Raw genomic sequence first — 24574 nt, 5'->3', positions numbered from 1 at the left:
GAGGTTGGAGAAGGTGGAAGGAGAGAAGAGGTATTAACCATAAAGTTTCTTTATATGCTGATGATTTATTACTTTTTTTATCTAATGTTGAAGCCTCCTTACCTCCTATGCTTTCTTTAATTTCACACTTTAGTCATTTTTCAGGCTACAAATTAAACTCATACAAGAGTGAACTTTTTCCTCTCAATAACTTGGTAACAGTTGATATTAACATTCCTTTTAAAATTGTAAGAAATCATTTTACCTATCTGGGGGTGTCAATTACTAAAAATTATAAGCATTTATTTAAAGAAATTTGCTGCCTCCTTTCTCCCTCCCACCCCACAGGGCACAGGGTCAGAAGCTGCCTCTGACCAGCTGGCTGCACTTTGTACAAACAGACTGTCTGATCCATTGGCTGAGAGGAGAGAAGCAGAGACACAAACAGGAAGCAGAAGACAAAGCCGTTATCTGTGAGCAGTGAAGTTTGTAAAATATACTGGAGGACTGGCAGCACTTACTCACGGAGGGAAAGAAGGAGATGGCAGGCCAGTGTGGGAAGCCGACATTTCTGGAGGGGAGCAGAGGCCAGTGGCAAGGTAAGGTCCTCATTTATTGTACATCCTGGGTTTGGAGATGACTGAAACATGAGGGTGGGAGGGAGACTGGTTGCTGAGCGACACACGTTGTTTGTTGGCTGCTGTCACCACGCTGCTGTGAATTGTGGAAGGAAGTTGTCATGGTGTTACGAGAGAGAGAGAGAGAGAGTAAATTTTATCTAAAGTTCTAGCTCGTAGATTGGAAAATATTTTACCTTCAATTATATCCGATGATCAGACTGGTTTTATAAAAAATTGATATTCTCATTTTAATATTCGTCATTTATTGAATATTATCTATTCTCCCTCTAAGGAAATATCAGAAAGTGTGATATCTCTAGATGCTGAGAAGGCCTTTGATCGGATTGAATGGAATTACTTATTTAAAACCTTTTGGGCCCAATTTTATCCAATGGATTAAAGTACTTTATCTATCCCCTTCTGCTCAAGTTCTTACTAATTTTCAAAATTCTAAATCTTTTAAACTTTAACGTGGAACCAGACAGTGATGTCCTTTGAGCGCTTTGCTCTTTGATTTTGCATTAGAACCTTTAGCTATTTCTCTCTGAGAATCTAGAGATATCCTTGGTATCTCCAGAAGAGGCATTAACCATAAAGTTTCTTTATATGCTGATGATTTATTACTTTTTGTATCTAATGTTGAAGCCTCCTTACCTGCTGTGCTTTCTTTACTTTCTCGCTTTAGCCATTTTTCAGGCTACAAATTAAACTCATACAAGAGTGAACTTTTTCCTCTCAATGACTCGGTAACAGTTGATATTAACATTCCTTTTAAAATTGTAAGAAATCATTTTACCTATCTGGGGGTGTCAATCACTAAAAATTATAAGCATTTATTTAAAGAAAATTTTTTCACCTTACTGCACTATGTGAAAAGGATTTTATCAAGTTGGTCTCCCCTTTCTATATCATTGATTGGCCGAATTAATGTTATTAAAATGAATATTTTACCTAAATTTATATATCTATTTCAGGCTTTACCTGTTTTTATTCCTAAATCTTTCTTTGACTCTCTTGAGTCAATTATTTCTTCCTATATATGGAATAATAAACATCCTAGACTAAATAAAGTTCACCTTCAGAAGGTTAAAGAGAACGGAGGTTTAGCCTTACCTAATTTTAGATTTTACTACTGGGCAGTCAATATACGAAATGTTACGTTTTGGTTACATTACATTAATCAAGAGGCTTGTCCAGTATGGGTCTCTTTGGAAATTAGTTCTGTTAAAAAATTTTCTATTATCTCTTTGCTTGGTTTTCCACTTCCAATATCATTAAATAAACTAACAGATAATTTGAGGATTTGGTTACAATTTAGAAAATATTTTGGTTTATTAAGTTTTTCTCTGTCCAGTCCCATTTTCTTTAATTACTTTTTTAAACCTTCTATGACTGATGTAGTTTTTAGAGTGGGACAAATTAGGTATGACTTGTTTTCAAGATCTGTTTGTTGGAGGAAACCTTTCTTCGTTTGAACAATTGCCTACCAAGTATAATTTACCAAAAACTCATTTTCTTTTAGATACTTACAAATTAGAGATTTTCTTCGATCTCAATTATATTCTTTTCCTTTGAGTCCTGATAAGAATTTATTAGATGTAATTTTTAATTTGGAACCTTTTCAAGATGGCTCAATATCCAATATTTATGACAGATTACTAGGAATGAGTAAGGTGCCACTAGATAAAATTAAAAACGCTTGGGAACAAGATTTACAGATGTCAGTTTCTGAGGAAACTTGGAATGAAATTTTCAAGTTGGTTAATACTTCGTCATTATGTGCTCGTCATTCTCTCCTTCAATTTAAAGTGGTCCATAGAGTTCACTGGTCTAAAGATAAATTATCCTGTTTTTATTCTGATATTTCTCCTTACTGTGACAAATGTAATAACGGAGTGGCTTTCTTAATTCACATGTTTTGGACGTGTCAGAGTCTTAAAAAATATTGGACAGAGGTCTTCATACTTTTTCTGTACTTTTCAAAATAAATTTTAAACTTAATCCTTTCACTGCACTATTTGGGATTGTTGGAGAAAAAGATATAACTTTAAAGGCTTCTGATTTACATATTCTGGCTTTTATTTCTCTTATAGCCAGGAGAGCAGTATTGCTTAAATGAAATGAAGTTACTCTGCCTACTCATGCTCAATGGTTATGGGATGTTATGTCATACTTGAATCTAGAGATTTGCTGTTCAGTTTTTGAATCTAACCTAGACTTTCAAACCCTGTGGGGACCTTTTTGGAATTATATTCAAAATCTCTGATTTGGGGACTAAAACACAGATGTTGGCTGACATGGTTAGGTTTTTAAAGGTTTTTCCTTGTTTTTTTTTCCATCTAACAGCCTCGGGTTTTGGTAGTGGCAGTAGATTTTTTTATAATAAAATATTTCAATTTTTTTTCCTTTATTAACTAACTTCTATATGTGATTATTAATTTAGAGTATCGTAATCCAAGTATGATTTAATACAATGTATTCAGTAGTATTTTTATTCTCTTTCTTGATGCATGTACTCATTTTTTTCATGGATTCAATAAAAATATTGTAAAGAAGGAGATGGCAGGCCAGTGTGGGGAGCTGACCTTTCTGGAGGGGAGTAGAGGCCAGTGGCAAGGTCAGGTCCTCATTTATTGTACATCCTGGGTTTGGAGATGGCTGAAACAGGAGGGTGGGAGGGAGACTGGTTGCTGAGCGACACACGTTGTTTGTTGGCTGCTGTCACCACGCTGCTGTGAATTGTGGAAGGAAGTTGTCTTGGTGTCGCGAGAGCGAGAGAGAGAGAGAGAGAGAGTACAAGGGGAGAGATGTGTTATCAAGCAGGAGAAAGGAAAGGAATGATGGTACAGAAGGGAGAAGTGTGTCATGAAGTGGAAGGCAGAGGAATCAGAAGGAAGCTGAATGTACGGAGCAGGAGAGAGAAAGAGGGAGCACGAGGAAGGAGATTGAATGGCAGACAATGTGAGTGGGACGGGTATTCTTTGTTGCATATAAACACTGGACTGTGTTGTTGGTCTCTCTGCCTGATGATTCAGTTGGGATACACTGGGACAATGTTTGAGTTGCTGGATGGAAGTGAGAAGCTGGGTTCATGATCTGAATATGTGAGTTCAAATCACAGCACAGCAGCTGGGGAGTTTAAAGTCAGTTCATGAAGTCTGTGGAATTAAAGGCCTGTGTCAGTAGCTGTGAGTTTGAGAAGTGGATTGGTGTCTAAACACATGACTGACAGAGGGAAGGAAATCTGGTGACTTTACCTGGTCTGGCCTGGACATGAGTCCAGGCCCACAGTAATGTAGCTGATCCTTAACTGCACTGTGAAATGGCCCAGTAATCCACCTGGTTCAAGAGCAGTTGGGGATGGGAAAGAAATGCTGGTCTGATCCACATCCCATGAATGAATAACTAAATGTCACCCACTGTCATGTTGTGTTATGACTGATCCACCACTAGATTGTTTTTATAGATGGATCCCACAGGATTGGGTGTGAGTTTTAACTAAACTGCAATGTAATGAATTCAATGTTATAATGCTTCATGACTGATTCACAATATGTTATTTTTTGATTGTTATGTCATGATATTGTATTGAATTGTTTCCAAGCAAATTCCATTGACAAGTTGTTTCCTTTGTACAACCGGATGTGGGTAGAATTGTCTCAAATATGGCATTGGGAATCACTCTGCAAAAAATTTTACTGGTCAGGCCTGCTTATACGTGGGACAGGTAATCTCCCCAAGATCTGGTCCCAAATCATATTCACCCATCACTGGTTGCTACTATATATTCCCCCAGTATCTGAACCAGGGCCATGTTCCTCACTACCTGTTCTGCATTCCCGGTTATTGGCACTGGGAATCTCCCCAACTATGTAATTTTGGGTGCAGTCTCTCAAATCTGATCCAGGTATATTTTGCCAAATGTCTGAACTTGGGGCAGTCCGTCAGAGGTGGGTTTGGGAATCTGATCCTGGGATTGTCCCAAATAACTGTTTGACGTATAACTTGCTTCTCATACATGGGAATCAGAACCTTCCCTAAGACCGATCACGTATTCCCGAGCTCTGTAGTGTTCCCTCATGCATGAGGTTGAGAATTAACCACAACATCTGGTTCTGGGGGTATTTACCACTGTCTGGACCTTCAGAGTTTTCCCTAATGTCCATTCCTGGGGTGTCTTCCTCCAATGTCTGGTCCTGGGTGCCTTCCCCCAATGTCTGCCCCTTGGACTTACTCTGCTCGTATCAGGTGCTGGTGTGTCTCACCCAAATATCTGTTGTATCCTATTCTATTCTTGGTTTGCATTAACCCAGTACCTGTCCATGTATTCTACTCCTGGTGTGTTTTACCCCAGTGTTGGATGTATTTTCCTGCACTGGCATATTTTGTCATGATGTTCTCTCTTGCCAATGTCAATTAAAACATGTTTATGGTCCACATCCAGCTCTGTGTCACCTGCACTTGTTTGAACCTCTCCATTGCCTCTGATTTGGGACCCTGCAGGATGCACAGAGTTTCCTTTATCTAAATATTGGGAAGACCAAGGAGGTTAACTTTGGTCCCCACAGTGAATTCTGTTCCCAGGGCACTGATTCTGTTGAGTTAAGTCCTTCTTAAGTGACCTGAGAACAAAACTTCAGGCTGACTGTTCATTGTAGAACTGAGGGAGAGAGTTGCCGCTTTTCAGCTGAGACACAGAAGTGAGACTGTGAGTGCAGTGGAGAAGTTCCCCTCCCCACAGCTTTGTGGGATGTGGAGTGTGGAGAGCAGGATAATACCTTTAAATATGGGATTGAGACACACATTGTGAAACATTCCACCAATATCTGGCTCTGGGATGTATAACAGGCTTCTGAGAAACTCCTCCAATGAGTCTCCATGTTTTCCTCGATATCTTTCTCAGGGTGCAGCCCCCCAGTATTCCCACTGTGGGAATCCCTTATGACCATGAGCAGTAAGGGTGGGGCTACACTCACACATTACAGGCTGGAAATCTCTCCGATATGTGTCCCAGGATGCATTCCCCTCTTGTTGGATTTTGAGGCAGGTGAGGTTGTTGCAGTGGTGAGAGAATTAAGATGGGCTGAATGGCTTCCCTCAGTCTAATTAACTCCAATCATTTCATTTCCTCCTTTTCTTTGTTTTTAATTCATCTAATTTCAAATCAAGACGTACACTCCAGTGGAAAACTGAAAAATAAGCGACAGGCAATGATTTCCACAACATCTGATTTACAAAATATGACAGAGCAAGACCCCAAGCCCACCCTCCACCACATCCCCACTCCCCAGGTCACCTTCATGCTCCATAATATCAATACCCCCATCCTCAATCCCCTCTCCTCCTTCACACTGCCATCGCCTGCTCCCCATTCCCAAACATTAACCCTGCCTTCCTCTCTCTGTATCCCCCTCCCTCCAGTGTCACATACCCTGACATGTTCCCACTGTGACGTCCTCTCCTGTCCCTCCCTCCCACCTACCCCTCTCTGTCCCCCTATTTCTCCTCCAGCATCCCCAGTGCATTGAGGTTTATATCCTGAAATGAGCAGTTGCAGTGCAGTAGCCTGGGATTGCTGAGTGAGTGAGAGGGAGACTCCATTTCCAAACATCAGCAGGCCACACGGGGATTTCTTGACTGAATGTGAGTCGTGTATCTGCTGGTCACTGCTGAACCTGAAATATAGACAGGAGAGTAAGATATTGTGTGTGCCGAGATGCAGCACAGACCATAACCTGTAAGGACAGGGAAACCGAATAACATGCAGTCTGTCCTCGTTCTGGGAGATGGACCCCCATGGACATGTGGTCTGTCATTATCCTCTGAGGTCACCCCTCAAGTACACTGTGGATACCACTTGGGGCCTCAGAGTGATCCCGCAGTTGGGCTCCTGTTTTGGGTCCTGAGTACCCTGTTGTTCACTAAATACAACTCTTGTTTGATTTCCTTGCCCCAGATACCCAGTCACATTCTGTCACCTTTTGCTGCAGCAAGGCCCAGAGGACAGGAGTAAAGAGGAAAGGTTCAAAGTCCCAGGGCCCCAGACTGCATCGTCTGTTGATTGTGCTGTAGTTGGGATCCCAGAGTCAGAGGACGCAATGTGGTGAGAAATGGAAGGTGAAAGTGTGGGCTTCATGGGATATCCCTGTTGTTGGTCATTTGGTTACCTTGACGACGGTGACGAAGGTGCTGTAGAGGAAACTGATAACGAACAGAATGGCAAAGGCAGCAACTGCCAGCACATTGTCATCTCCATCCAAGTCTCCCAGTTCTTCCTTCACCTCCTCTCCTGTCAAGTCTGTGCAGGATTCTGAAACAATAGAGAGAGTCAGACTGTTAGTTTCCTGCAGATGTTTCATGAAGGTGAACAACACCCCAATAACATGAAGACAACTGCCCACCCATTGCTCCTTCTTTCTGTATCTCTCCACTTTCAGAAGGACGTCACCAAATACTTTCACAAAGTTGATCAAAATACCTTTCCCTGTCCATTAACTTTGAATATTTTAAACCGTTGACCTATCAGGTTGATCAGGAATGTTCTATCCTTTGGACAGTGGAAACTATAACACACACACATCTGTACATAAATATTTATAAATGTATACAGTGAGAGACAGACCGGAAACCATCGATCCAAGGTCACCTGTCCCCCCCAACCAGGCAACACCTCCCACCCCTTGTGCAAGTCACTCATTTACTGTCTGCCCAAACATAGCGACAAGGAACACTGACAGCCGAAACCTTTCCGCATCTTCTTTATTGAACTTTCATTGGTTACACTGACACATACACACATTTAACTTCTCATGGAGCCCACACAGATTTCAAACAGGATCAGACCCGACACAAGCAGTTTTAACAGGAATGCAGGATCTCAGAAATGATGGTCAATGATATTTGATATGGATTTGATCATGGAAGATATTTTCATTCACAGTTGATGATATTGGACTTAATTTTGATTGTTGTAGTGAGGATGATGTCATGGTGAGGTGAACCACACTGTTATAGGTTCAACCATCAAGTGGTGGTTGGCCAGTGGTGTTGTTGGCCACCCTGTCCATGGAAATCTCTGCTGCAGAGAACCCAGTGACTGACGCATCTCCATCTCATCCGGTGGGGAGGGTAGCCATGAGCGCGAGTCTACTGGGAATAGGCTCTTTTATTCATCTGATGTTTACCTTGAATATTCTGCGCTGACACCGACCTCAGCAACTTTTATATCACTGGTGATCTCTCCACATCTGAAAAAATAAAGGCTTTTCTCTTTTGGAAATGAAAGAGAAACTGCGGAAAGTGATCAGCAGGTCTGAGAACAATTGCGGAGAGAGAAAGAGATAACATTTGAGGTGGCATCACAGGTGTACTCTGCACCTCTGCTTTAGCACTGGTTCTCTCCCTGGCTGAGTACTGTGCACCTGTCTGGGTTGCTGGAGCTCAACAACTGTCTGGAGTCCAGTTACATTCCTCAATGGCTGCTCCAGTGGAACTCAGATGTCTCCATCAGGGAGAGGGTGGCGCAGTGGTATTATCACTGGATTAATAATCTAGATACCTGGGGCAAAGTCCTGGGGAACTGGGTTCGAATCCCACCATGGCAGATGGCGATAAATTCAAATTCCAATTCTGGAATTAAAGGATGAGCATGAAAACCATTGTCGATTGTTGTAAGGGGAGGAAATCTTCCTCCTGTCAGGGAAGAAATCCGCCATCCTTACCTGGTCTGGCCAACACCTGACTCCAGACACACAGCAATGTGGTTGACTCTGAACTGCCCTCTGAAATGGCCCAATAAGCCATTCTGTTGTAATAAACGATTGGAAAGCCAGAAGGATGCCCACACGTCAAGGATTGCAGTGGTTTGAGAAGGCAGCTCACCACCACCTTGTCAAGGTATTGGTATTGGTTTATTATTGTCACTTGTACTGAGGTACAGTGAAAAGCTTGTCTTACAAACCAATCCTCCACGTAAATTCATTACACAGTGCAGTTACGTTGAGTTAGTACAAAGTGCATTGATGTAGTACAGGTAAAAACAGTAACAGTAAAGAATAAAGTGTCACAGCTACAGAGAAAGTGCAGTGCAGTAAGGTGCAAGGTCACTCAAGGTAGATCGTGAGGTCATAGTCCATCTCATTGTATAAGGGAACCGTTCAATAGTCTTATCAGAGTGGGGTAGAAGCTGTTCTTGAGCCTGGTGGTACGTGCTCTCAGGCTCCTGTAGCTTCCACCCGATGGAAGCAGAGAGAAGAGTGGGTGGGGTCTTTGATTATGCTGGCTGCTACACCAAGACAGCGAGAGGTAAAGACAGAGTCCAAGGAGGAGAGGCTGGTGTCCGTGATGCGCTGGGCTGTGTCCACAACTCTCTGCAGTTTCTTGCGGTCCTGGGCAGAACAGTTGCTGTACCAAGCTGTGATACATCCAGATAGGATGCTCTCTATGGTGCATCGGTAAAAGTAGAGCACAACTTGAGCACAAATGGTGCATAAGGAGTCCTGCAGAATGTTGGACAACTTACCAGCAGATGGTTACACATCACCCCATTGCTCACAGGCTTGTACCAAGCTCCATCCTGACTTACCCTGGGACTTCCTGATGGACCTCTTCTCCTGTGTTGGCAAACAATTGTACAAACACAAGCTCTGAACCCCATTCTCCAAATCTGCCCCAGGACCTTCCGTCATCTGAAGAGGTCTTTATCCCTGTTCCTCGTGAGTCCCAAGTCTTCACCCTTGCTCTCCTTCATTTCCATCCATCTACCGGGTGACCCTGAAATCACTGAGAAGCTGCTCACATAAGGTGGTCATCATCCTGTTCCTCACGTTCTGCTGACAGGCAGACTTGCTTCAAGTTTCTGAGATGCTGGTGTCCAAACATTGATTCATCGTTCCCTCACTGACAAGGCCGGCATTTCTGGCTCTGCTCCACTGAATGAATCACCAGGTCCATCAGAGGGCAGTGAAGAGTTTGGTGTGGGACTGAAGGATAAGGGTAAACAGGGTAGGAGGGTGGGTGTCCTTCACAAAAGGACATCCGCGAACCAGTTCGGTTTAATGTGATTTTCAGTTTCATTATCACTTCTACTGACAACAACAACTGTTAAACTGTTTTTACTTTGTAATCTAAAATTAAAATCCCGCACTGTCACATCAGAGGCTTGGGAACAGACTGAAGTCACAGTTCCTGGTGCTGGTACTGAGGGAGTGCTGCACTCTCACACATCTATCTGAGATGGTACACAGAGGCCCTGAGGGCCATTAACAATGGACGGACAGACCTTGTGTTAGTGTTTTGGAAGAACCTGAAACTGTGAAGGAAATCTAATTGTTTCAGAGCCCAATGCGTCTGGGTGGTTAATTCACTAACAACAAGCACAACAATGCCACACCGGTCTTTCAGTGTCGAACTTGCTTGGCCCCAGTTGGTGGCAGGGGCAGAGTGTGTCAACATTGCAGTGAATCCCAGCACCGTACCTTGAATGCTTTTCACCTCCCAGCTGACACTGGTGTTGGAGGGGGGATGAGACACTGTACAGCTGAAGACTGAGCCTTTCTTCCACTCCTCTGTACTCACAGTCAGGAAGTGGCTGGCACTGAAAGTGCCCCCCTGCTCCAGAGCAGTCGGTGCAGCACTGGTGTTGGAGGAGATCAGGGAGCCGTCTTTCTCCCAGGTGACGTTTATGAGATCTGGGTAGAATCCAGAGACCAGACACTCGAGGGTGGCCGTGTTCCTGCTCTTGGTCCCTTCGTGAGGTGGAGGCAGCAGTCTGACCTTGGGACTTTTTGTCTCCACTGGAATAGACGAGCAAACAATGGAAATGTAAAACAGTTTTACCCGGGTAACTAACGTTGGCCATTTAATCGCTGGTCTCTTGCCCACCTTTGGTACTTTTTGTCCGCGCTGACACTGCTGAGGATGAAGAAGGTTGCTGGGCAGAGCACGTGTACTCCACCCCACTGGACCACTCCTCCACACTGGTCTGGAGTTGGCTGATCACTGTGTCTTGGGTCCCTTCCTCTCTCAGTTTTTTGGTCACATTTCCTTTAATTTTCTCCCTCTCGCTCACCTGCCAGTAGATTTGGACCTGGCTCAGATCAGCACCCACAGCCATGCACACCAGAGTAGCCGTCTTGTTGATCCAAATCTCTTCAGTGGAGGGATTTTGGATAAAGACAGACAATTCTGCAGATGAGAAATAGAAAACTTACAAAGCGGACAAGCTCTGGTGTCGGCTGGCTTCACAACCAGCATAGACTTGCACTGAATCTCACTCTGTACAAACTGTACATTGGAATGAAATCAGGGTTGTTCAAAGGGTGGGTTGTTCCTCTCTGCTTACAACCTTTGACTGGGAAAGCAAAATCAAACATCAGGTAACTTATTTTGTGGGACTTCAAGATAGTTGCTAGGCTGTGCGATATTTAGCTGCTGAGTTGTCAACAAATTGCGATCTCAGAGCAGTGAAATGGAATGAGAGATGCAGTTTCTGATGCAGTTTCTGACCAAAGAAAACATTTCCTGAATTCTTCTTGTCTGGGTGCCTGTGTGGGACTGTCGATCCATTTGTGACATTGGGCCTGCTGAATCATTGAGGTATCTCATCTCTGTTCAGACTGAGCCTGGGATTCCTCCCGTTTGGACATTCTGATGTTGAATTTCAAATCTCCATGACCCTGCCTCTCTCCATGTCTGTAACTTCCACCAACAAAACAAGAATATTCAGAGAATATTACACTCCTCCCGCTGTTGTCCCTCAGTGAACAGGACTCCTGTGACCGGTGACTGTGCCTTCTCTGTAACGTCGGTCACAAGCACTGGAAGTCACTCACTAAACCTCAGTGGTAAATCCCCTCTGTTCTCCTTCAAGCTGATCCTTGAAACAATCACATGTGGTAAGGTAGCATATTGGTTCAGCGACTGGCCTGGAGACACGAGTTCACATCCGAACAAGGCAGCTGAGAATTCAAATTCAGTGAAACCAATTCTGCAATAAATCCAGTGTCAATAACACTGACAACAAGAAGACTACATTGTTCAAACCAACTGGATCACTGACATCTTTGATAGAAGGAAATCAGCCATCCATCCCTGCTGTGGTCCATATGTGACTCCACACCCACTTGTGACTGCTCTCAGAAATGGCCCAGCAAGCCCTGACCTCAAGTACATTTTGGGATGGGCATGTTATGCTGGCCTTGCCACTGAGGTCCAAACGCTTTGAATGAATCAAATATCTTTGACCAGGTTTGTGAGCACCTGTCCCCTGGCTTGGTGACGGCTTTGTCTGTCAATGTTCCAGTGAAGTACTTGGTGTGTTTAATTTCTGCAAAGGAACTATTTGATAGGAACTTGTTGCTGATCACCAGGCAAGAAAAGGTCATTTGCAATGGCCGCGCAAAACACAGGAAGTAGAATATTATCTGAAGGTTGTCACGACCTTCTTCTCAAGGTTGTGATTACTTCTGCAGAGAGGGATTTTCCCCCAAATTTCAAACTTGAATCACACAACATAGAACAGTACAGTACAGGAACAGGCCCTTCAGCCCACAATGTTGTGCCAAACCAATCACATTTGTAATAAAATGTGCAACTAAGCTAATCCCTTCTGCCTACACAATGTCCGTATCCTATCACTTTCCTCACATTCATGTGTCTATATAAGGGCTTCTTGAATGCCCCTATTGAAATCTGCCTCCACCACACCCCAGGCAGCGCATTCCAGGTACCCACCACTCTCTGTGTGAAAACCTTGCCCCGCACATCTCCTTTGAACTGACCCCCTAGCACCTTAAATACATGCCCTCTGGTATTAGACATTTCAACCCTGGGCAGAAGATACTGGCTGTCTACTCTGTCTATGCCTCTCATACTCCTCTGAACCTCTATAAGATCTCCCCTCAGCCTCCGCCGCTCCAGAGAGAACAACCAAGTTATCCAACCTCTCCTCATAGCACATGCCATCGTTGGATGAGGAACAGAAGGTTTGATCAATTATCACGTGTATTTTACACTGTCACCTGTCTTGTAAAGCACCATCGTCACTTCAGATACCCCTCAGCTTACTGAATGTTCTGTGCACCTTCCACACGCACATTCACTCTGGTCCACATTCACTTATCTCACTCTCCAAGACTTGTGTGGAGAGGGAGGGTGCCTGTCTTTGTGTTTAGACGGAATCCTACAAAGGTAACAGGAGTGAACTGCTTTGGCTACAGGTTGAGCTGAGGGCCTGTTGACAGGGCCCTTTCTTCAATAAACTTACAGTGTTCTCTATTTCTTTCCATTGATGTCTGAACAAGTTTTTGGCCAATGTCTTTCAAACGTACTGGGGAAACAGAGCACAGCAACATTCTGTAGTCATAGATCGGTAAAGTTTGATCAGAGTTTGGGCAACGATTTGTGAATTTAGGTTCAATCAGCAGTGCCCTGAAGTTGAAGATTGCCAAGTGTTCAGCCCTGTGCTGCAGTGCTAATCCGAAAGCAGTGTTTAATTTTGTAAACCTTAGGGTGGAATTTAACCAAACACCGACCTGAACTTGAGAATACCAAATTTCTATCATTGACTGAATTCAGTGATTGGGAGGCAGGAAAATGGAACCGTTACAGGTTTTGGTCCTGATGCAAACTCTAATCTGCGGGTCATAAGAAAACAAGAACACAAGAAAATAGGGACACAAGAGACTGCAGAGGCTGGAATCTGAAGCAAAATCAAGATGCTGGAGGAACTCAGCAGGTCAGGCAGCATCTGTGGAGGGTAATGGAGAGTCGGTGGTTTGGGTCGAGCCCTTCATCTGGTCTGATAGAGGGGAGATTGAGGTGAGGGGAAGGGGGGCAGCAAGAGCTGGCAAGGGATAGGGAGATCCAGGTGAGGAGGGCTGATCGGCAAATGGAGGAGGAAGAGTAGAAATAGCGACAGAGGCTTGGAGGTGAGAGGTGGAGGTGACAAAGGGCTGTTGATGATGGAATCTGACGGGAAAGGAAGGTGGGACATGGAACAAAATGAGGGAGGTGGGGAGGGCAGGTGGGAACAGTAGGGGGAGTGTGTGGGTGATGGGCAGATGAGGGGTGGAGGAGGGGGAAGAAACAGGATGATGGGGTGGCTGGGATGGGTTTAGCAGGAACTGGGGAGATCAGGAGGAGAGGGAAAAGGGACAGAGGAGGATCAGGTTACCTGAAATTGGAGATTTCAGTATTGAACATCAAACACTGACGTCTCCAATTCCATGCAACCTGCTCGTCCCCTGTCCCTTCTCTCCCTCCTCCTGCACCCATCACACCCCCAGCCCCCATCACCCTGCTCCTTTCCCCTCTCCACCCAATCCATCTGCCCATCGCCCACACACTCCTCCCACTGGGTCCTCTGCCCCACCTGTTCCCATCTGCCCTCCCCACCTCACTGGGTTGGTTCCCTGCTCCATCTTCCTTTCCTATCAGATTCCATTCCCTGCAACCATTTGTCGCCTCCACCGATCACCCCCCAGCCTCTGTCGCTACTTCTGCTCTTCCTTCCTCCATCTGCCGGTCACCCCTCCTCACCTGGATCCCCCTCTCACTTGTCAGCTCTTGCTGCCCCCCTTCCCCTCACCTCTTTATACTGGCTACATCCCCTCCACCTTTCAGTCCAGGTGATGGGTCTTGACCTGAAACATCGACTGTCCAGTGCCCTCCACCGATGACGCCTGACCTGCTGAGTTCCTCCAGCATTTTGTTTTATGCAGAAGACAACAGGAGCTGGAGGAGACCTCCTGGCCCCTCGGACCTGCCCCCGTCAATGATCTCACTTTGCTGCAGTTGTCCCATTCACTTCATCTATTGCCACCCTGACACTTTAAACCTTCCTGCCACACTTCTTACAATGGCACCTGCTTTACTGTTGCTGGAAGCTCAGAGAAATAGCTTTGCATCCCATGATCTACGTCATTAATAAGGTCAGTTAATAGTTACAGTGTCAACAAAGATCGTTGCAGGATACAGTTCATCATCACATCCTGCTGGGTTCAGTACCCACCCATCGTCTCTTCTGTCTGTCTCCTGTCATTCTGCCAATTCCCAACCCAGCTGAACACACAAGATGTGGCCATTTCCCATTGGCTAAGTGGGAGTTACTTCAAGTACATTGTGACAGGTGGACTCGGAAAGACCGAGGTCCAATCCGTTCACCTTCTGTCACCCTGACTGTCACAGGACACAGTGATAATGGAGTTGTCGACGAATGATTGCAAACAATCTCTGTCCATGAGTCTACAGCAGATCCAGGCACGGTGTGGGGACACCCACTGGTGGAAGGTGTTGGCCACCATAGATCCAAAGCCACCTATTTCTCGTGAGTCTACATCACCTACCACACCTCATGTCCCAAGGTACTCGTTTAATGTCTTCCAAAACACACCCGCATTGTGGAACTCTCACAACCCTGACCGTTTCATATTTTCTTTGATTGGTGACGCTGACGTACATTTAACCTCTCATTGGGACCACACAAATTTCATGTGTGATCTCCAGTCACATTCCACAATGCCTGCTCCAATGGAACTCAGAGATCTCCACCAATAAAAGGCTGGCTGATATAGTCCTCCCGACATTCAGTGTGATCAATGACAAGGAGAGATGTTAAGTGTAAAGCTGGAGGAAAGTGTGTCCTCAATCACCCCTCCAGATATAACACCTAATCTCTGACCCAACAATAAAGCTGCTTGTGTTGGACCTTCAGTGAACTGGATCAGAACTGGTGTCACAGCTGCAGTCACTTGAGCACAAGCAGTGTATTAGGATTTCAGCCGAATGTTCGTCACAACCCTGTTTAGATTGTGAACCACGTAACAGCATTCTGCACTCTGCACCGAGGATCAGTGACATTCTGGAGATACAGTGAGGGGTGAGGGCCCAGTGGAGGAGCACTAAGGCCAGTAAATCATTAGAAGGCATCCCTCTGTCTCTGTCTCTGTCTCTCCCTGCTTTAGCCTCTCAGTTTGTCCTACTGCCTTCCCTCTTTGATTCTTTCACACACTATTTCTCTCTCTGTCTGTTTCTTTCCCATTTCATCTTTTGTCTCTGTTTGCAATTCTCTCCATCTCTGTCTCCACTCGTCTCACAAGAACAAAAGAAAATGGGAGCAGGAGCAGATCACCAGGTACCTCAAACCTGCCCTGCCATTCATTATGATCATGGCTGATCTGTGCTGGCCTCAACTCCTCTTCTGTGCCTCTTCTCCAAAGCCCTGAATTCAAATGTTTATCCTTCTCCACCTTCTATATATGGAATGATCTGGCCTCCACCATTCTCTGGGGCTGAGAATTGCAGTGATTCACCCCCTCTGAGGGAAGAAATTTCTCCACACCTCAGTTTTAAATGACTAGCCCCTGACTTTGTAACTATGTCCCCTTGTTTGTGACTCTCTCACTGGTGAAAACATCTCAACATCTACCCTCTCATGTCCCTTCAGGATCTTGTATGTTTGAGTAAAGACATCCCTCATTCTTCTAAGCTCCAAGGAATACAAACCCAGACCATCCAGCCTCTGTCACTGTCTGACAGTCCTGAGGGACTGTGCCATTGGAATGGAACAATTCCCAACATAGAGATGTTTCTTGTATTCTGCCTCACACGTGCAGAGCTGGTGAGCAGCAGCAAGGTGACTGAGGACAGTGATCCCCCTTGTTTGACACAGATGTCATTTGTGGCTCAGTGGTTCGCAATGTCACCTCTCGGTCAGAAGTTGTGGGTTCGAATTTCTCTCCAGGGTCTTGCACTAATAATCAAGACCAAAACTCCAGAGGTCAGATCTACCATTTGAGGTGCTGTCTTTGAGATGAGGGTTTAAGCAGAGGCTTATCAAGTAGATCTCAGTCATCCCCTGACACAACTGGAAGAGGGATACGAGAGTTCTCCTCGGAGTTCTCAGCCAATATTTATCATGCAATGAGCAGCTAAACATGGAAGATCTGACCACATCCGATTTGCTCTGTGGGAGCTTGCTTGGACTACATTGTGACAGTTAGACTCGGAAAGACCGTGGTGCAATCCGTTCACCTTCTGTCACATGACACAGTGATAATGGAGTTGTTGACTATTGATCGCAAACAATCTCTGTCCGTCAGTCAACAACAGATCCAGGGATGGTGTGAGGACACCCAATGCGGGAAGGTTTAGGACACCATTGATCAAAACACACCTATTTCTCCCTGAGTGTGCCTCACCTGCCACACCTCATGTCCAAAGTTACTCATTTCCTGTCTCCTAAACCCACACCAACAAGGGACACTCACAAACCAAACATTTTCACATCGCATTTATTGAACTTGGATCAGTACATTGACACATACAAAGATTGACAGTGTTGAAATCCATTTGAACATGGCAGTAAAAGGTCTGAAACGGGACCCAGAAGCTCCGAGATTTGTGGTGAATCATGTTTGTAGCTTCATTTGATTCTTGATTCTAATTTTGTTCTTAATTATTTTCAAAGGTCCAGATTTTGATCATGTTTTAATGAGTTAAACTATCCTCCCTGACAGTTAATAATCATAAAACTAACAAAACAAGAGTTTTATTGATTGAATCATGCGGTCTTATACACAAGTTTTAAAACTATCGGTCAGAACAAGTGAGAGATTGACCAGGGTGGGTTTGCTCTGAGATTTATTGATGCTTCGGAACAGACTGGTTGTGATCGACTCATGTCCCACCACACAGGAGAAAGTGGTGCCACTATTCCAGTCCTCTGGAGAAACCTTCAACTGACTGGTCATTGTGTTCCAGCCGTTTCTGGGGTCCTTGGTCACCGGTTGGTTCACGAACCCTGTCTTCAGAAGGGTGTCGTTGGCCATCCAGGCCACGTAGATCTCTGCAGGAGAGAAGTTGGTGACCAGGCACATCAAGGTCACCGTCTGATCTGTCTCTACCTCATTGGATGAAGAGGGGAGGAGGTAGACGTGAGGACGAGTCACAACACCACCTGGGAACAGAGAGAACCTCAGTTAGACGGAATCTTTCAATAATTCCCAACGCAACACATTCTGCATTTATGTGAACATGGACAATGTCTACATTTTGAGGGACTTCACTTTAGCTGAAACTAAAAGCTTTTCCCTTCCTGCTCATTGTTGGGATTTGCAGAGTGGAAATCTTGAATCTGGTGCATTTTATAGCTTCCAGTGAGGTTAGTCTATTCAGTTTAATCAACGGGAGCCACTGAACACAGAGACTCGACAGAAAGTGGAACTCAGCCCCTGGACTTGTGTCATCCTGTGCTGTCTGTTCTATCTCCCCTTCAGTCTGTGCCTCAACCTCCCTGCCCTTCCAGTCGCTGACTTGACCCAGTCTCAACCTCATCCCGTGAAAGGTGTAAATCCCCATCCCTCTACCCCATCAGAGGAACTCACCACACAGGAGCCAGTGTGGTTTTGGGTGAGGCTGCTGTGGGGATTTGGGATTTTACTGATGTAGTTAATCAGGGGGGTTCAATCTTCTTTTGGCCCCTCACACTCTCTGACAAACTGTACTGGGCATTCACTGGAGTTTAGAAGAATGAGAGGGGATCCCATAGAAACCTGTCAAATTCTTACCAGGATTGGACAGACTGGATGTAGGAAGAATGTTGGGGGATGGTGGGGGAATCCAGGACCAGGGCTGGCAGTCTGAGCTGTGTTGGTGTGAGAGGGAGTGGGAACCTGTGGAATTCTCTCCCACAGAAAGCAGTGGAAGCCTCATCATTAAATATATTCAAGAGTGAGTTGTATATATTCGGGTGAAGGGATCAAGGGATAAGGAGAGAAAACAGGAACAGGGGACTGAATTTGGATGATCATCCAAGACCATTTTGAATGGCTGAGCAGGATGGAGGGGCCCAATGACCCAGTCCTGTTCATTTTTTGTCTGTCTATCACAGTGCTGGAAAGTGACAAATCTGTCCATTTGTGAAGATCAGACTCACACCGAGCTCTGTCCACACGTACCTGTGTCCTTCTTGATGGATCTCTTCTCCGGCGTTGGCAAACTCTTGTCCTCCACCCGACACAAGTACTCAGCCCCACTGTCCCACTCTGCAGCAGGGACTGTCAGTCTGCTGGTGATCGTGTCTTCACCTCTGTCGCTGTGTGGATCCTGAGTCCTCACCCCATCTTCTCTCCTCCTTCCGTCCACCTGCCAGGTTACCCTGAATCCCTGTAAATCACTGTGAACCACCTTACACAGAATGGTCGCTGTCCTGTTCGTCCAGATCTCTTCGAAGGAAGGTTTGCTTAAAGTGACTGAGGGGCGGGTATCTGAACATTCATCTGGGAGAAACGTCACAATTATTATTTCATCGTTTCCCGGTGGATGAATGCGTCACTGACAGGACCGACATTTCTTGCTCAGCTCCGGTGAATGCTTTGCCGGTCCCATCAAGATCAGTTGAGACTTATCTACATTGGTGAAGGAATGAAGTTCCCCTATTGAGCAGACAGGGTAAACACCCCGAAGGAATGGACATGAACAAGTTTGGCTCTTATGTTATTTTTGCTCTTTCTCTTAAAGAGTTATTGAAACAAATACAGAAATTTCCCTGCATTTCAGGCTGTGTCTGTGGAGAGAGAAACACAGCTAACGTTTCAGGTGAAAACTATTCCAGCAATTTTCCTTTATATTTTAAAATTTAAGCATCAGAAATATTTAGTTTTTGTCACTAAAGTTTAAATGCATTCATTCTCGATTAGAACATGGAACAGCACAGCACAGGAACAGGTCCTTTGGGCCACGATGTGCTGAACTGATTAAAGTAGTAATTAAATGTCTAACTAAACTAATCCCTTCTGCCTACACAATGTCCACATCCCTCTATTCTCTGTACATTCATGTGCCTGTCGAAGAGCCTCTTAAACACCTCGATCGTATTTGCCTCCACTACCACCCCTGCCCGTGCATTCCTGGCACCCACCACTCATTGTGTAGAAAACCTGCCCTGCACATTTCCTTAGAACTTACCCCTCTCACCTTAAATGCATGCCCTCTATCTGGTATTAGGCATTTCGACCTTGAGAAAAATATACCAGCTGTCTACTCTATCTATGCCTCTCATAATCTTTTAACTTCTATCAGGTCTCCCCTCAGCCTCCGACACTCTGGGCGAACGACCCAAGTTTGTCCAACCTTTCCCTATAGCACATGCCCTCGAATCCAGACAGCATCCTGGTAAACCTCTTCTGCGCCCTCTCCACATCCTTCCTGTAATGGGGCAACCAGAACTGGATGGAATACTCCAGATGCAGCTGACTAGAGTTTCAGTGAACAGAGTTAGCATTTTGGGTGAAATATATTCCAGCACATTTGCTTTATATTTTAAAATTCAGGGCTCTCCAGGGTGCCTGTCCAGTGAAACGGTTTGGATTGTCCTCAAATTATGAAAACATTTTCAGAAATGCAATTATTTCTCTGGCCAGGCTTCTAGATTATCATTTCACTCACATAACCACAACAGGGCTGCACCATATTTCAGTGTTGACCTTGTCTGGCAGAGTTTATAGTGCAAAGCAAACAATTTCAATTATGGGTGAGTCCCAGTCCCTACCTTGGATGTTCTTCACTTGCTTCTTGATACGGGTGTTGGAGGGGGGATGTGTCACTGTGCAGCTGAAGACTGAGTCTGACTTCCACTCCTGTAAGCTGACGGTCAGGAAGAAGCTGGCACTAAAAGTGCCCCCCTGCTCCAGAGCAGTCGGTGTAGCGCTGGTGTTGGAGGTGATCAAGGAGCTGCCTTTCTCCCAGGTGACGCTGATGCGGTCGGGGTAGAATCCAGAGACCACACACTCGAGGGTGGCCGTTCTCCTATTCTTGGTCTCTTCCTGTGGTGGAGGCAGCAGTCTGACCTCTGGACCCTTTGTCTCCACTGGAATAGACCAGCAAACAAACAACAGACTAGTAAAACACTTTTACTCAGGCAACTAACGTTGACCGTTCAATCACTGATGTCTTGCCCACCTTTGGTACTTTTTGTCCGCGCTGACACTGCCGAGGCTGAAGAAGGTCGTTGGGCAGAACACACGTACTCCACCCCACTGAACCACTCCTCCACACTGGTCTGGAGCTCACTGATCACTGTGTTTCGGATCCCTTCCCTCTCCGGTGGTCGGGTCACAGCTTCTTTAGTTCTGTCCTTCCCGCTCACCTCCCAAGAGATGTGGACCTTGCTCGGATCAGTACAGGTAATCGTGCACTTCAGGACAGCGGTGTTGTTGATCCACATCTCTTCAATGCCGGGGTTTTGAATAAAGACAGACAATTCTGTGGATTGAAAATGGAAAAGCTCAGAATCTTACTGCAGACTTTTCTATTGCTTATGTTAGGACAGATCATCAGTACATTACAGCTGTATTTACAGAATGACAGAAGGGCCGAAGGGCCTGTATCGTGCTGTACTGTTCTATGGTTCTATGGAAACACCCAGGGTTTCAGACGTTGCTGCAGGTTTTCACTGTGAAAATAAAATCAGAAGAAACGACGTGCCAACAAAGTTTTGAATCCCTTTCCAATGACTGTGACCAATAAGTTTACAGTGAGGCTGAGCAACGTTTGTTACTGTGAGAGAGAGAAGCATGCAGGTTCCTAAGCAGAGACACAGTTCAGTATATTCTCTGCTTGGAGCCCCTGTAGCATTGATGAGTAACACTGAGCACTGTGAATCAATGAGAATCTTTTTCTCTGTCTGGGCTGAGCCTGCGATTCACTCACTTTAAAAACTTCACATCCCAACATTCCAGTCTTACTGTGACCGTGGCCTTCCCCATCTCTGCAACCTTCACCTCCCACACAACCTTCAGTAAAGGTTGCATTCTTCCAACTCTGGTCACTCATACACCTGCACTCCTTCTGTTGGTGGCTGTGTCTTTAGCCGTCTTGCTGACAAACACTGAAGCTCACTCGGTAAACTTCCACAGCAGACCCCAGTCTCTCCTCCTTGAAATGAGCAGCTCTGGTAAGAGTGTATCGATAAGTTGCTGGGCTGATGATCTGGTGATGGAGTTCCAATCCCACCTGACGGCTGGGAATTTGAACTCAATTAATAAATGCATTCTGGAGTAAAAAGCTCACATTGAAGTTGGGGACTGTGGAAGGTTTTGTACTGTCATAAAACCCATCCAGTTCACTGCTGTTCTTCAGGGGAGGAAATCTGTCACCCACATCTGGTCTGGCTGGTATGTGACACCAGACCTGCAGCAATACGGCTGAATCCGAACTGCCATCAGTAATGTCCCAGCAAGCCCCTCAGTTCCAGAGCAATTGGTGATGGACATGAGATGATGAATGAATAAATCATCTCTCTGACCAAGCTTTGGGGCACCTGTCCCCTGGGTTCGTGTCAGTTTTGTGTGATTGTGCTCCAGTGAAGTTGTTGAGGTGTCTGAGCATTTGAATCATTTAAAAGGAAGGAGTGGGTGACTTGTTCTCCAGCAACAAAAGAGCAAACCAGGAATCCAGAGAAGTGACAAAAGTCTCCCTCTTGCTACAGGTTAGGATTATTTTCTGCATTCGATGGACTTTCCCCTGTTTCATTTCAGAACCATTGGGCTTGGAGGAGAATGATTCACTAACTCATCGCACGTGGTCTGCACTGTCGATTGTCTCCCGCAGCACCATCGTCCGCTCAGTTACATCGCAGCTCTCTGTACGTTGTGTACACCATTTACACACTCAGTCACTTTGGGCCACATGGGCATTTTTGCTCTTTGACACTTATTGTGGAGGGTGATTGTGTTTGTGTCAGTGTTGAAACCTTCAATGTGACTGTGAGTCAATGCCTTTGATTGAATTTAGAGCAGATGTAATGCACACTGTGCCTGTCTGACAGGGAACGTATCATTTGACAACGTGTGATGTTGTATATTTCTTATCCCCTCTTTCTTGAAACAAGATCGTGAGCAATTTCCTATTAAAAATAGAAAATGCATGGAACTAGTCTAGATGATTATTGTTGCAGTGTGTCCTGTATGAACCTAGGTCTACACTGTAGGCTCTTGCTTTTGTGAATCTTGGTTTGATCAGCATTGTCATGTTAAACATTTGTTTTTTGCAAGGTGCTCAGTCCTGTCCCATATCAGTGACATAGTCGTGATGTTCAACAGTCCCTGGTGAGGGCGATTCCCCCTCAAAACCTGACAGAGTCAGGAGAGCTCTCCTTATTGCAAAACACTGATGTTATTCCACTCGAAGCATATTATTCTGTTAATCCTTGGGTGATGCTAACAAAGCGCTCCCTCAGTGACATACCTTGTGATCACTGAGTTTCTCTCTTGGACTGAAGTCAGTGTTTGGGAGGCGGGTTAATGGAATTTTTGCACTTTGTGTGATCCAGATTTTACTCCCAAAACATGTCGGAGTGGACAGGACACTGGTTAGACCCTGTGTCTTGTCTCACCGATTTGTCGTAGCCCGATCTTTATCAAAGGGTAGCCCATACTTTTACTGAGGCAATTTGTCATTTCAGCCCCGTTCACCTTCATCACCTCCTGCCTCACAGCCACTGGGTGAGAAATAAGTTCCAGTTTTTGCTGACTGGAGTCAGACCAGGAAAAAAACCTGGCCAAGGGAACTGGAACTGGGATCTGAATCACACTGAAGCAGCAATGTCCACAAATGAATGAGTGTGTAGATGAGGTGTGGAGGGGAGAGGGAGGCAGTTTGAATTGAGTGTTTTCTCCTCTCTCTGTTACACTTCAATCCCAATGGATACCAGAGGTTGGGCTGGAATCCAGTGAATGGATTGTAATAAAACTCTATGACGAACTCCATCCACAGCCAATCACTTTATTTCACACTTTCCTGACCAACAATGATACTGTCGGGTAGAACCATCTGAGAATGTCGCACTGAGATTAGTCTGTTGGAAGAACATTGGCACACACTCCGAACAACTGCTGGGGCATTTTCCACCTGGAAATAGAAGATTCATAGATTTGAGTGTTAGACACTTTCACCTCCCCTCCTGTGCTGGGAAAATGCGAGCCCCACATATTCCCAATCTCTGTCCTCTGTATCTGGCATCCTACCTGGATGAGGTTATACCAACCATGATAAACTGCTTCACCTGGCCCAGGACCAGCGAATGCAAAGTCACAACATTCACTTCAAAGGTTGGGGTCAATTCAAAAATGATCCAGGGCAGTTCCAGTTCGATGAGTGGACAATCTACAGAACAGGCTCTCAGGAAACAGACTGTGGAGAAGCAATCAAATAGAAAATTGCAGAGATGCTTTTCAAGGAGCGACCATTGGGGAGACAGTGAAAAGGGAGATTTTCTCCAGATGGTGTGAAGGATGGGACGTGTGTTTTGCTCACCGTCTCATTTTTCTTGTCACTGCACACAGAGACAACTAAAATTGTGTGGGAGTAAACGGACAGGAGACCCAATCTTGCACCTTCCCTGCCCAGTAGATGGTGTTAGAGTTACTGATGGAAAGAGTTGATTCAAAGTGCAAAAGCAAAATACTGAACATCATGCATCACTCAACAGGACTGACATTAGGGACAAGAATTGGGTTGGACTATCAGTGAGGTAGTTTAACACTGTAAATAAATTAATGTTCCTTCAGAAGCCACTCACCATCTTGATACCTGATGTTGACCTTCCCCCTGAAACCGGAAGGTGTGTGGGTCACTTCACAAGTATATTCCTGTTTGCTGATCCATTCCTGCACAGGGACTGTCAGGTAAGTTACTGTTTCAAATCCACCGTCAGTTGTTGAAGTGGAAGGGAGAACGATGCCCGCTGGAGCAGATCCAGCTTTTTTCCAGGAAACAGTAATGTCATCAGGAGAGAATCCAGATATCGCGCAGCCCAGGACAGCAGTCGTTTGATTGTGGATAACATCCGGGGATGGAACAATGGGGATGAGCTTTGGAGGTCGAGCTGGACCTAACATATGAGAATATCTCTGATTACATGACTGGCCAGAGTGTCGGTGGACTCCATTCCCCCAACATCCAGGGCAAGTCCCTCA

The 24574-nt window shown here is 45.3% G+C and overlaps 1 protein-coding gene across 1 annotated transcript in view; it reads right to left on the bottom strand.

Annotated features, from left to right (window-relative positions):
* The window catches only part of LOC127576521 (titin-like), a 380637-nt gene that overhangs the window by 81089 nt on the left and 274974 nt on the right, over positions 1 to 24574 (bottom strand). Inside the window, exons 13-14 of the mRNA XM_052026998.1 lie at positions 10482 to 10784; positions 10076 to 10393 (exon numbers count right to left, since the gene is read on the bottom strand). Of these exons, the coding sequence (XP_051882958.1) occupies positions 10076 to 10393; positions 10482 to 10784 (621 nt within the window). The remainder of the gene's footprint in view (positions 1 to 10075; positions 10394 to 10481; positions 10785 to 24574) is intronic.

This window comes from Pristis pectinata, chromosome 12, assembly GCF_009764475.1.
Source record: "Pristis pectinata isolate sPriPec2 chromosome 12, sPriPec2.1.pri, whole genome shotgun sequence".
Lineage (NCBI taxonomy): Eukaryota > Metazoa > Chordata > Chondrichthyes > Rhinopristiformes > Pristidae > Pristis > Pristis pectinata.
This window is presented reverse-complemented; position numbering and strand designations above follow the sequence as displayed.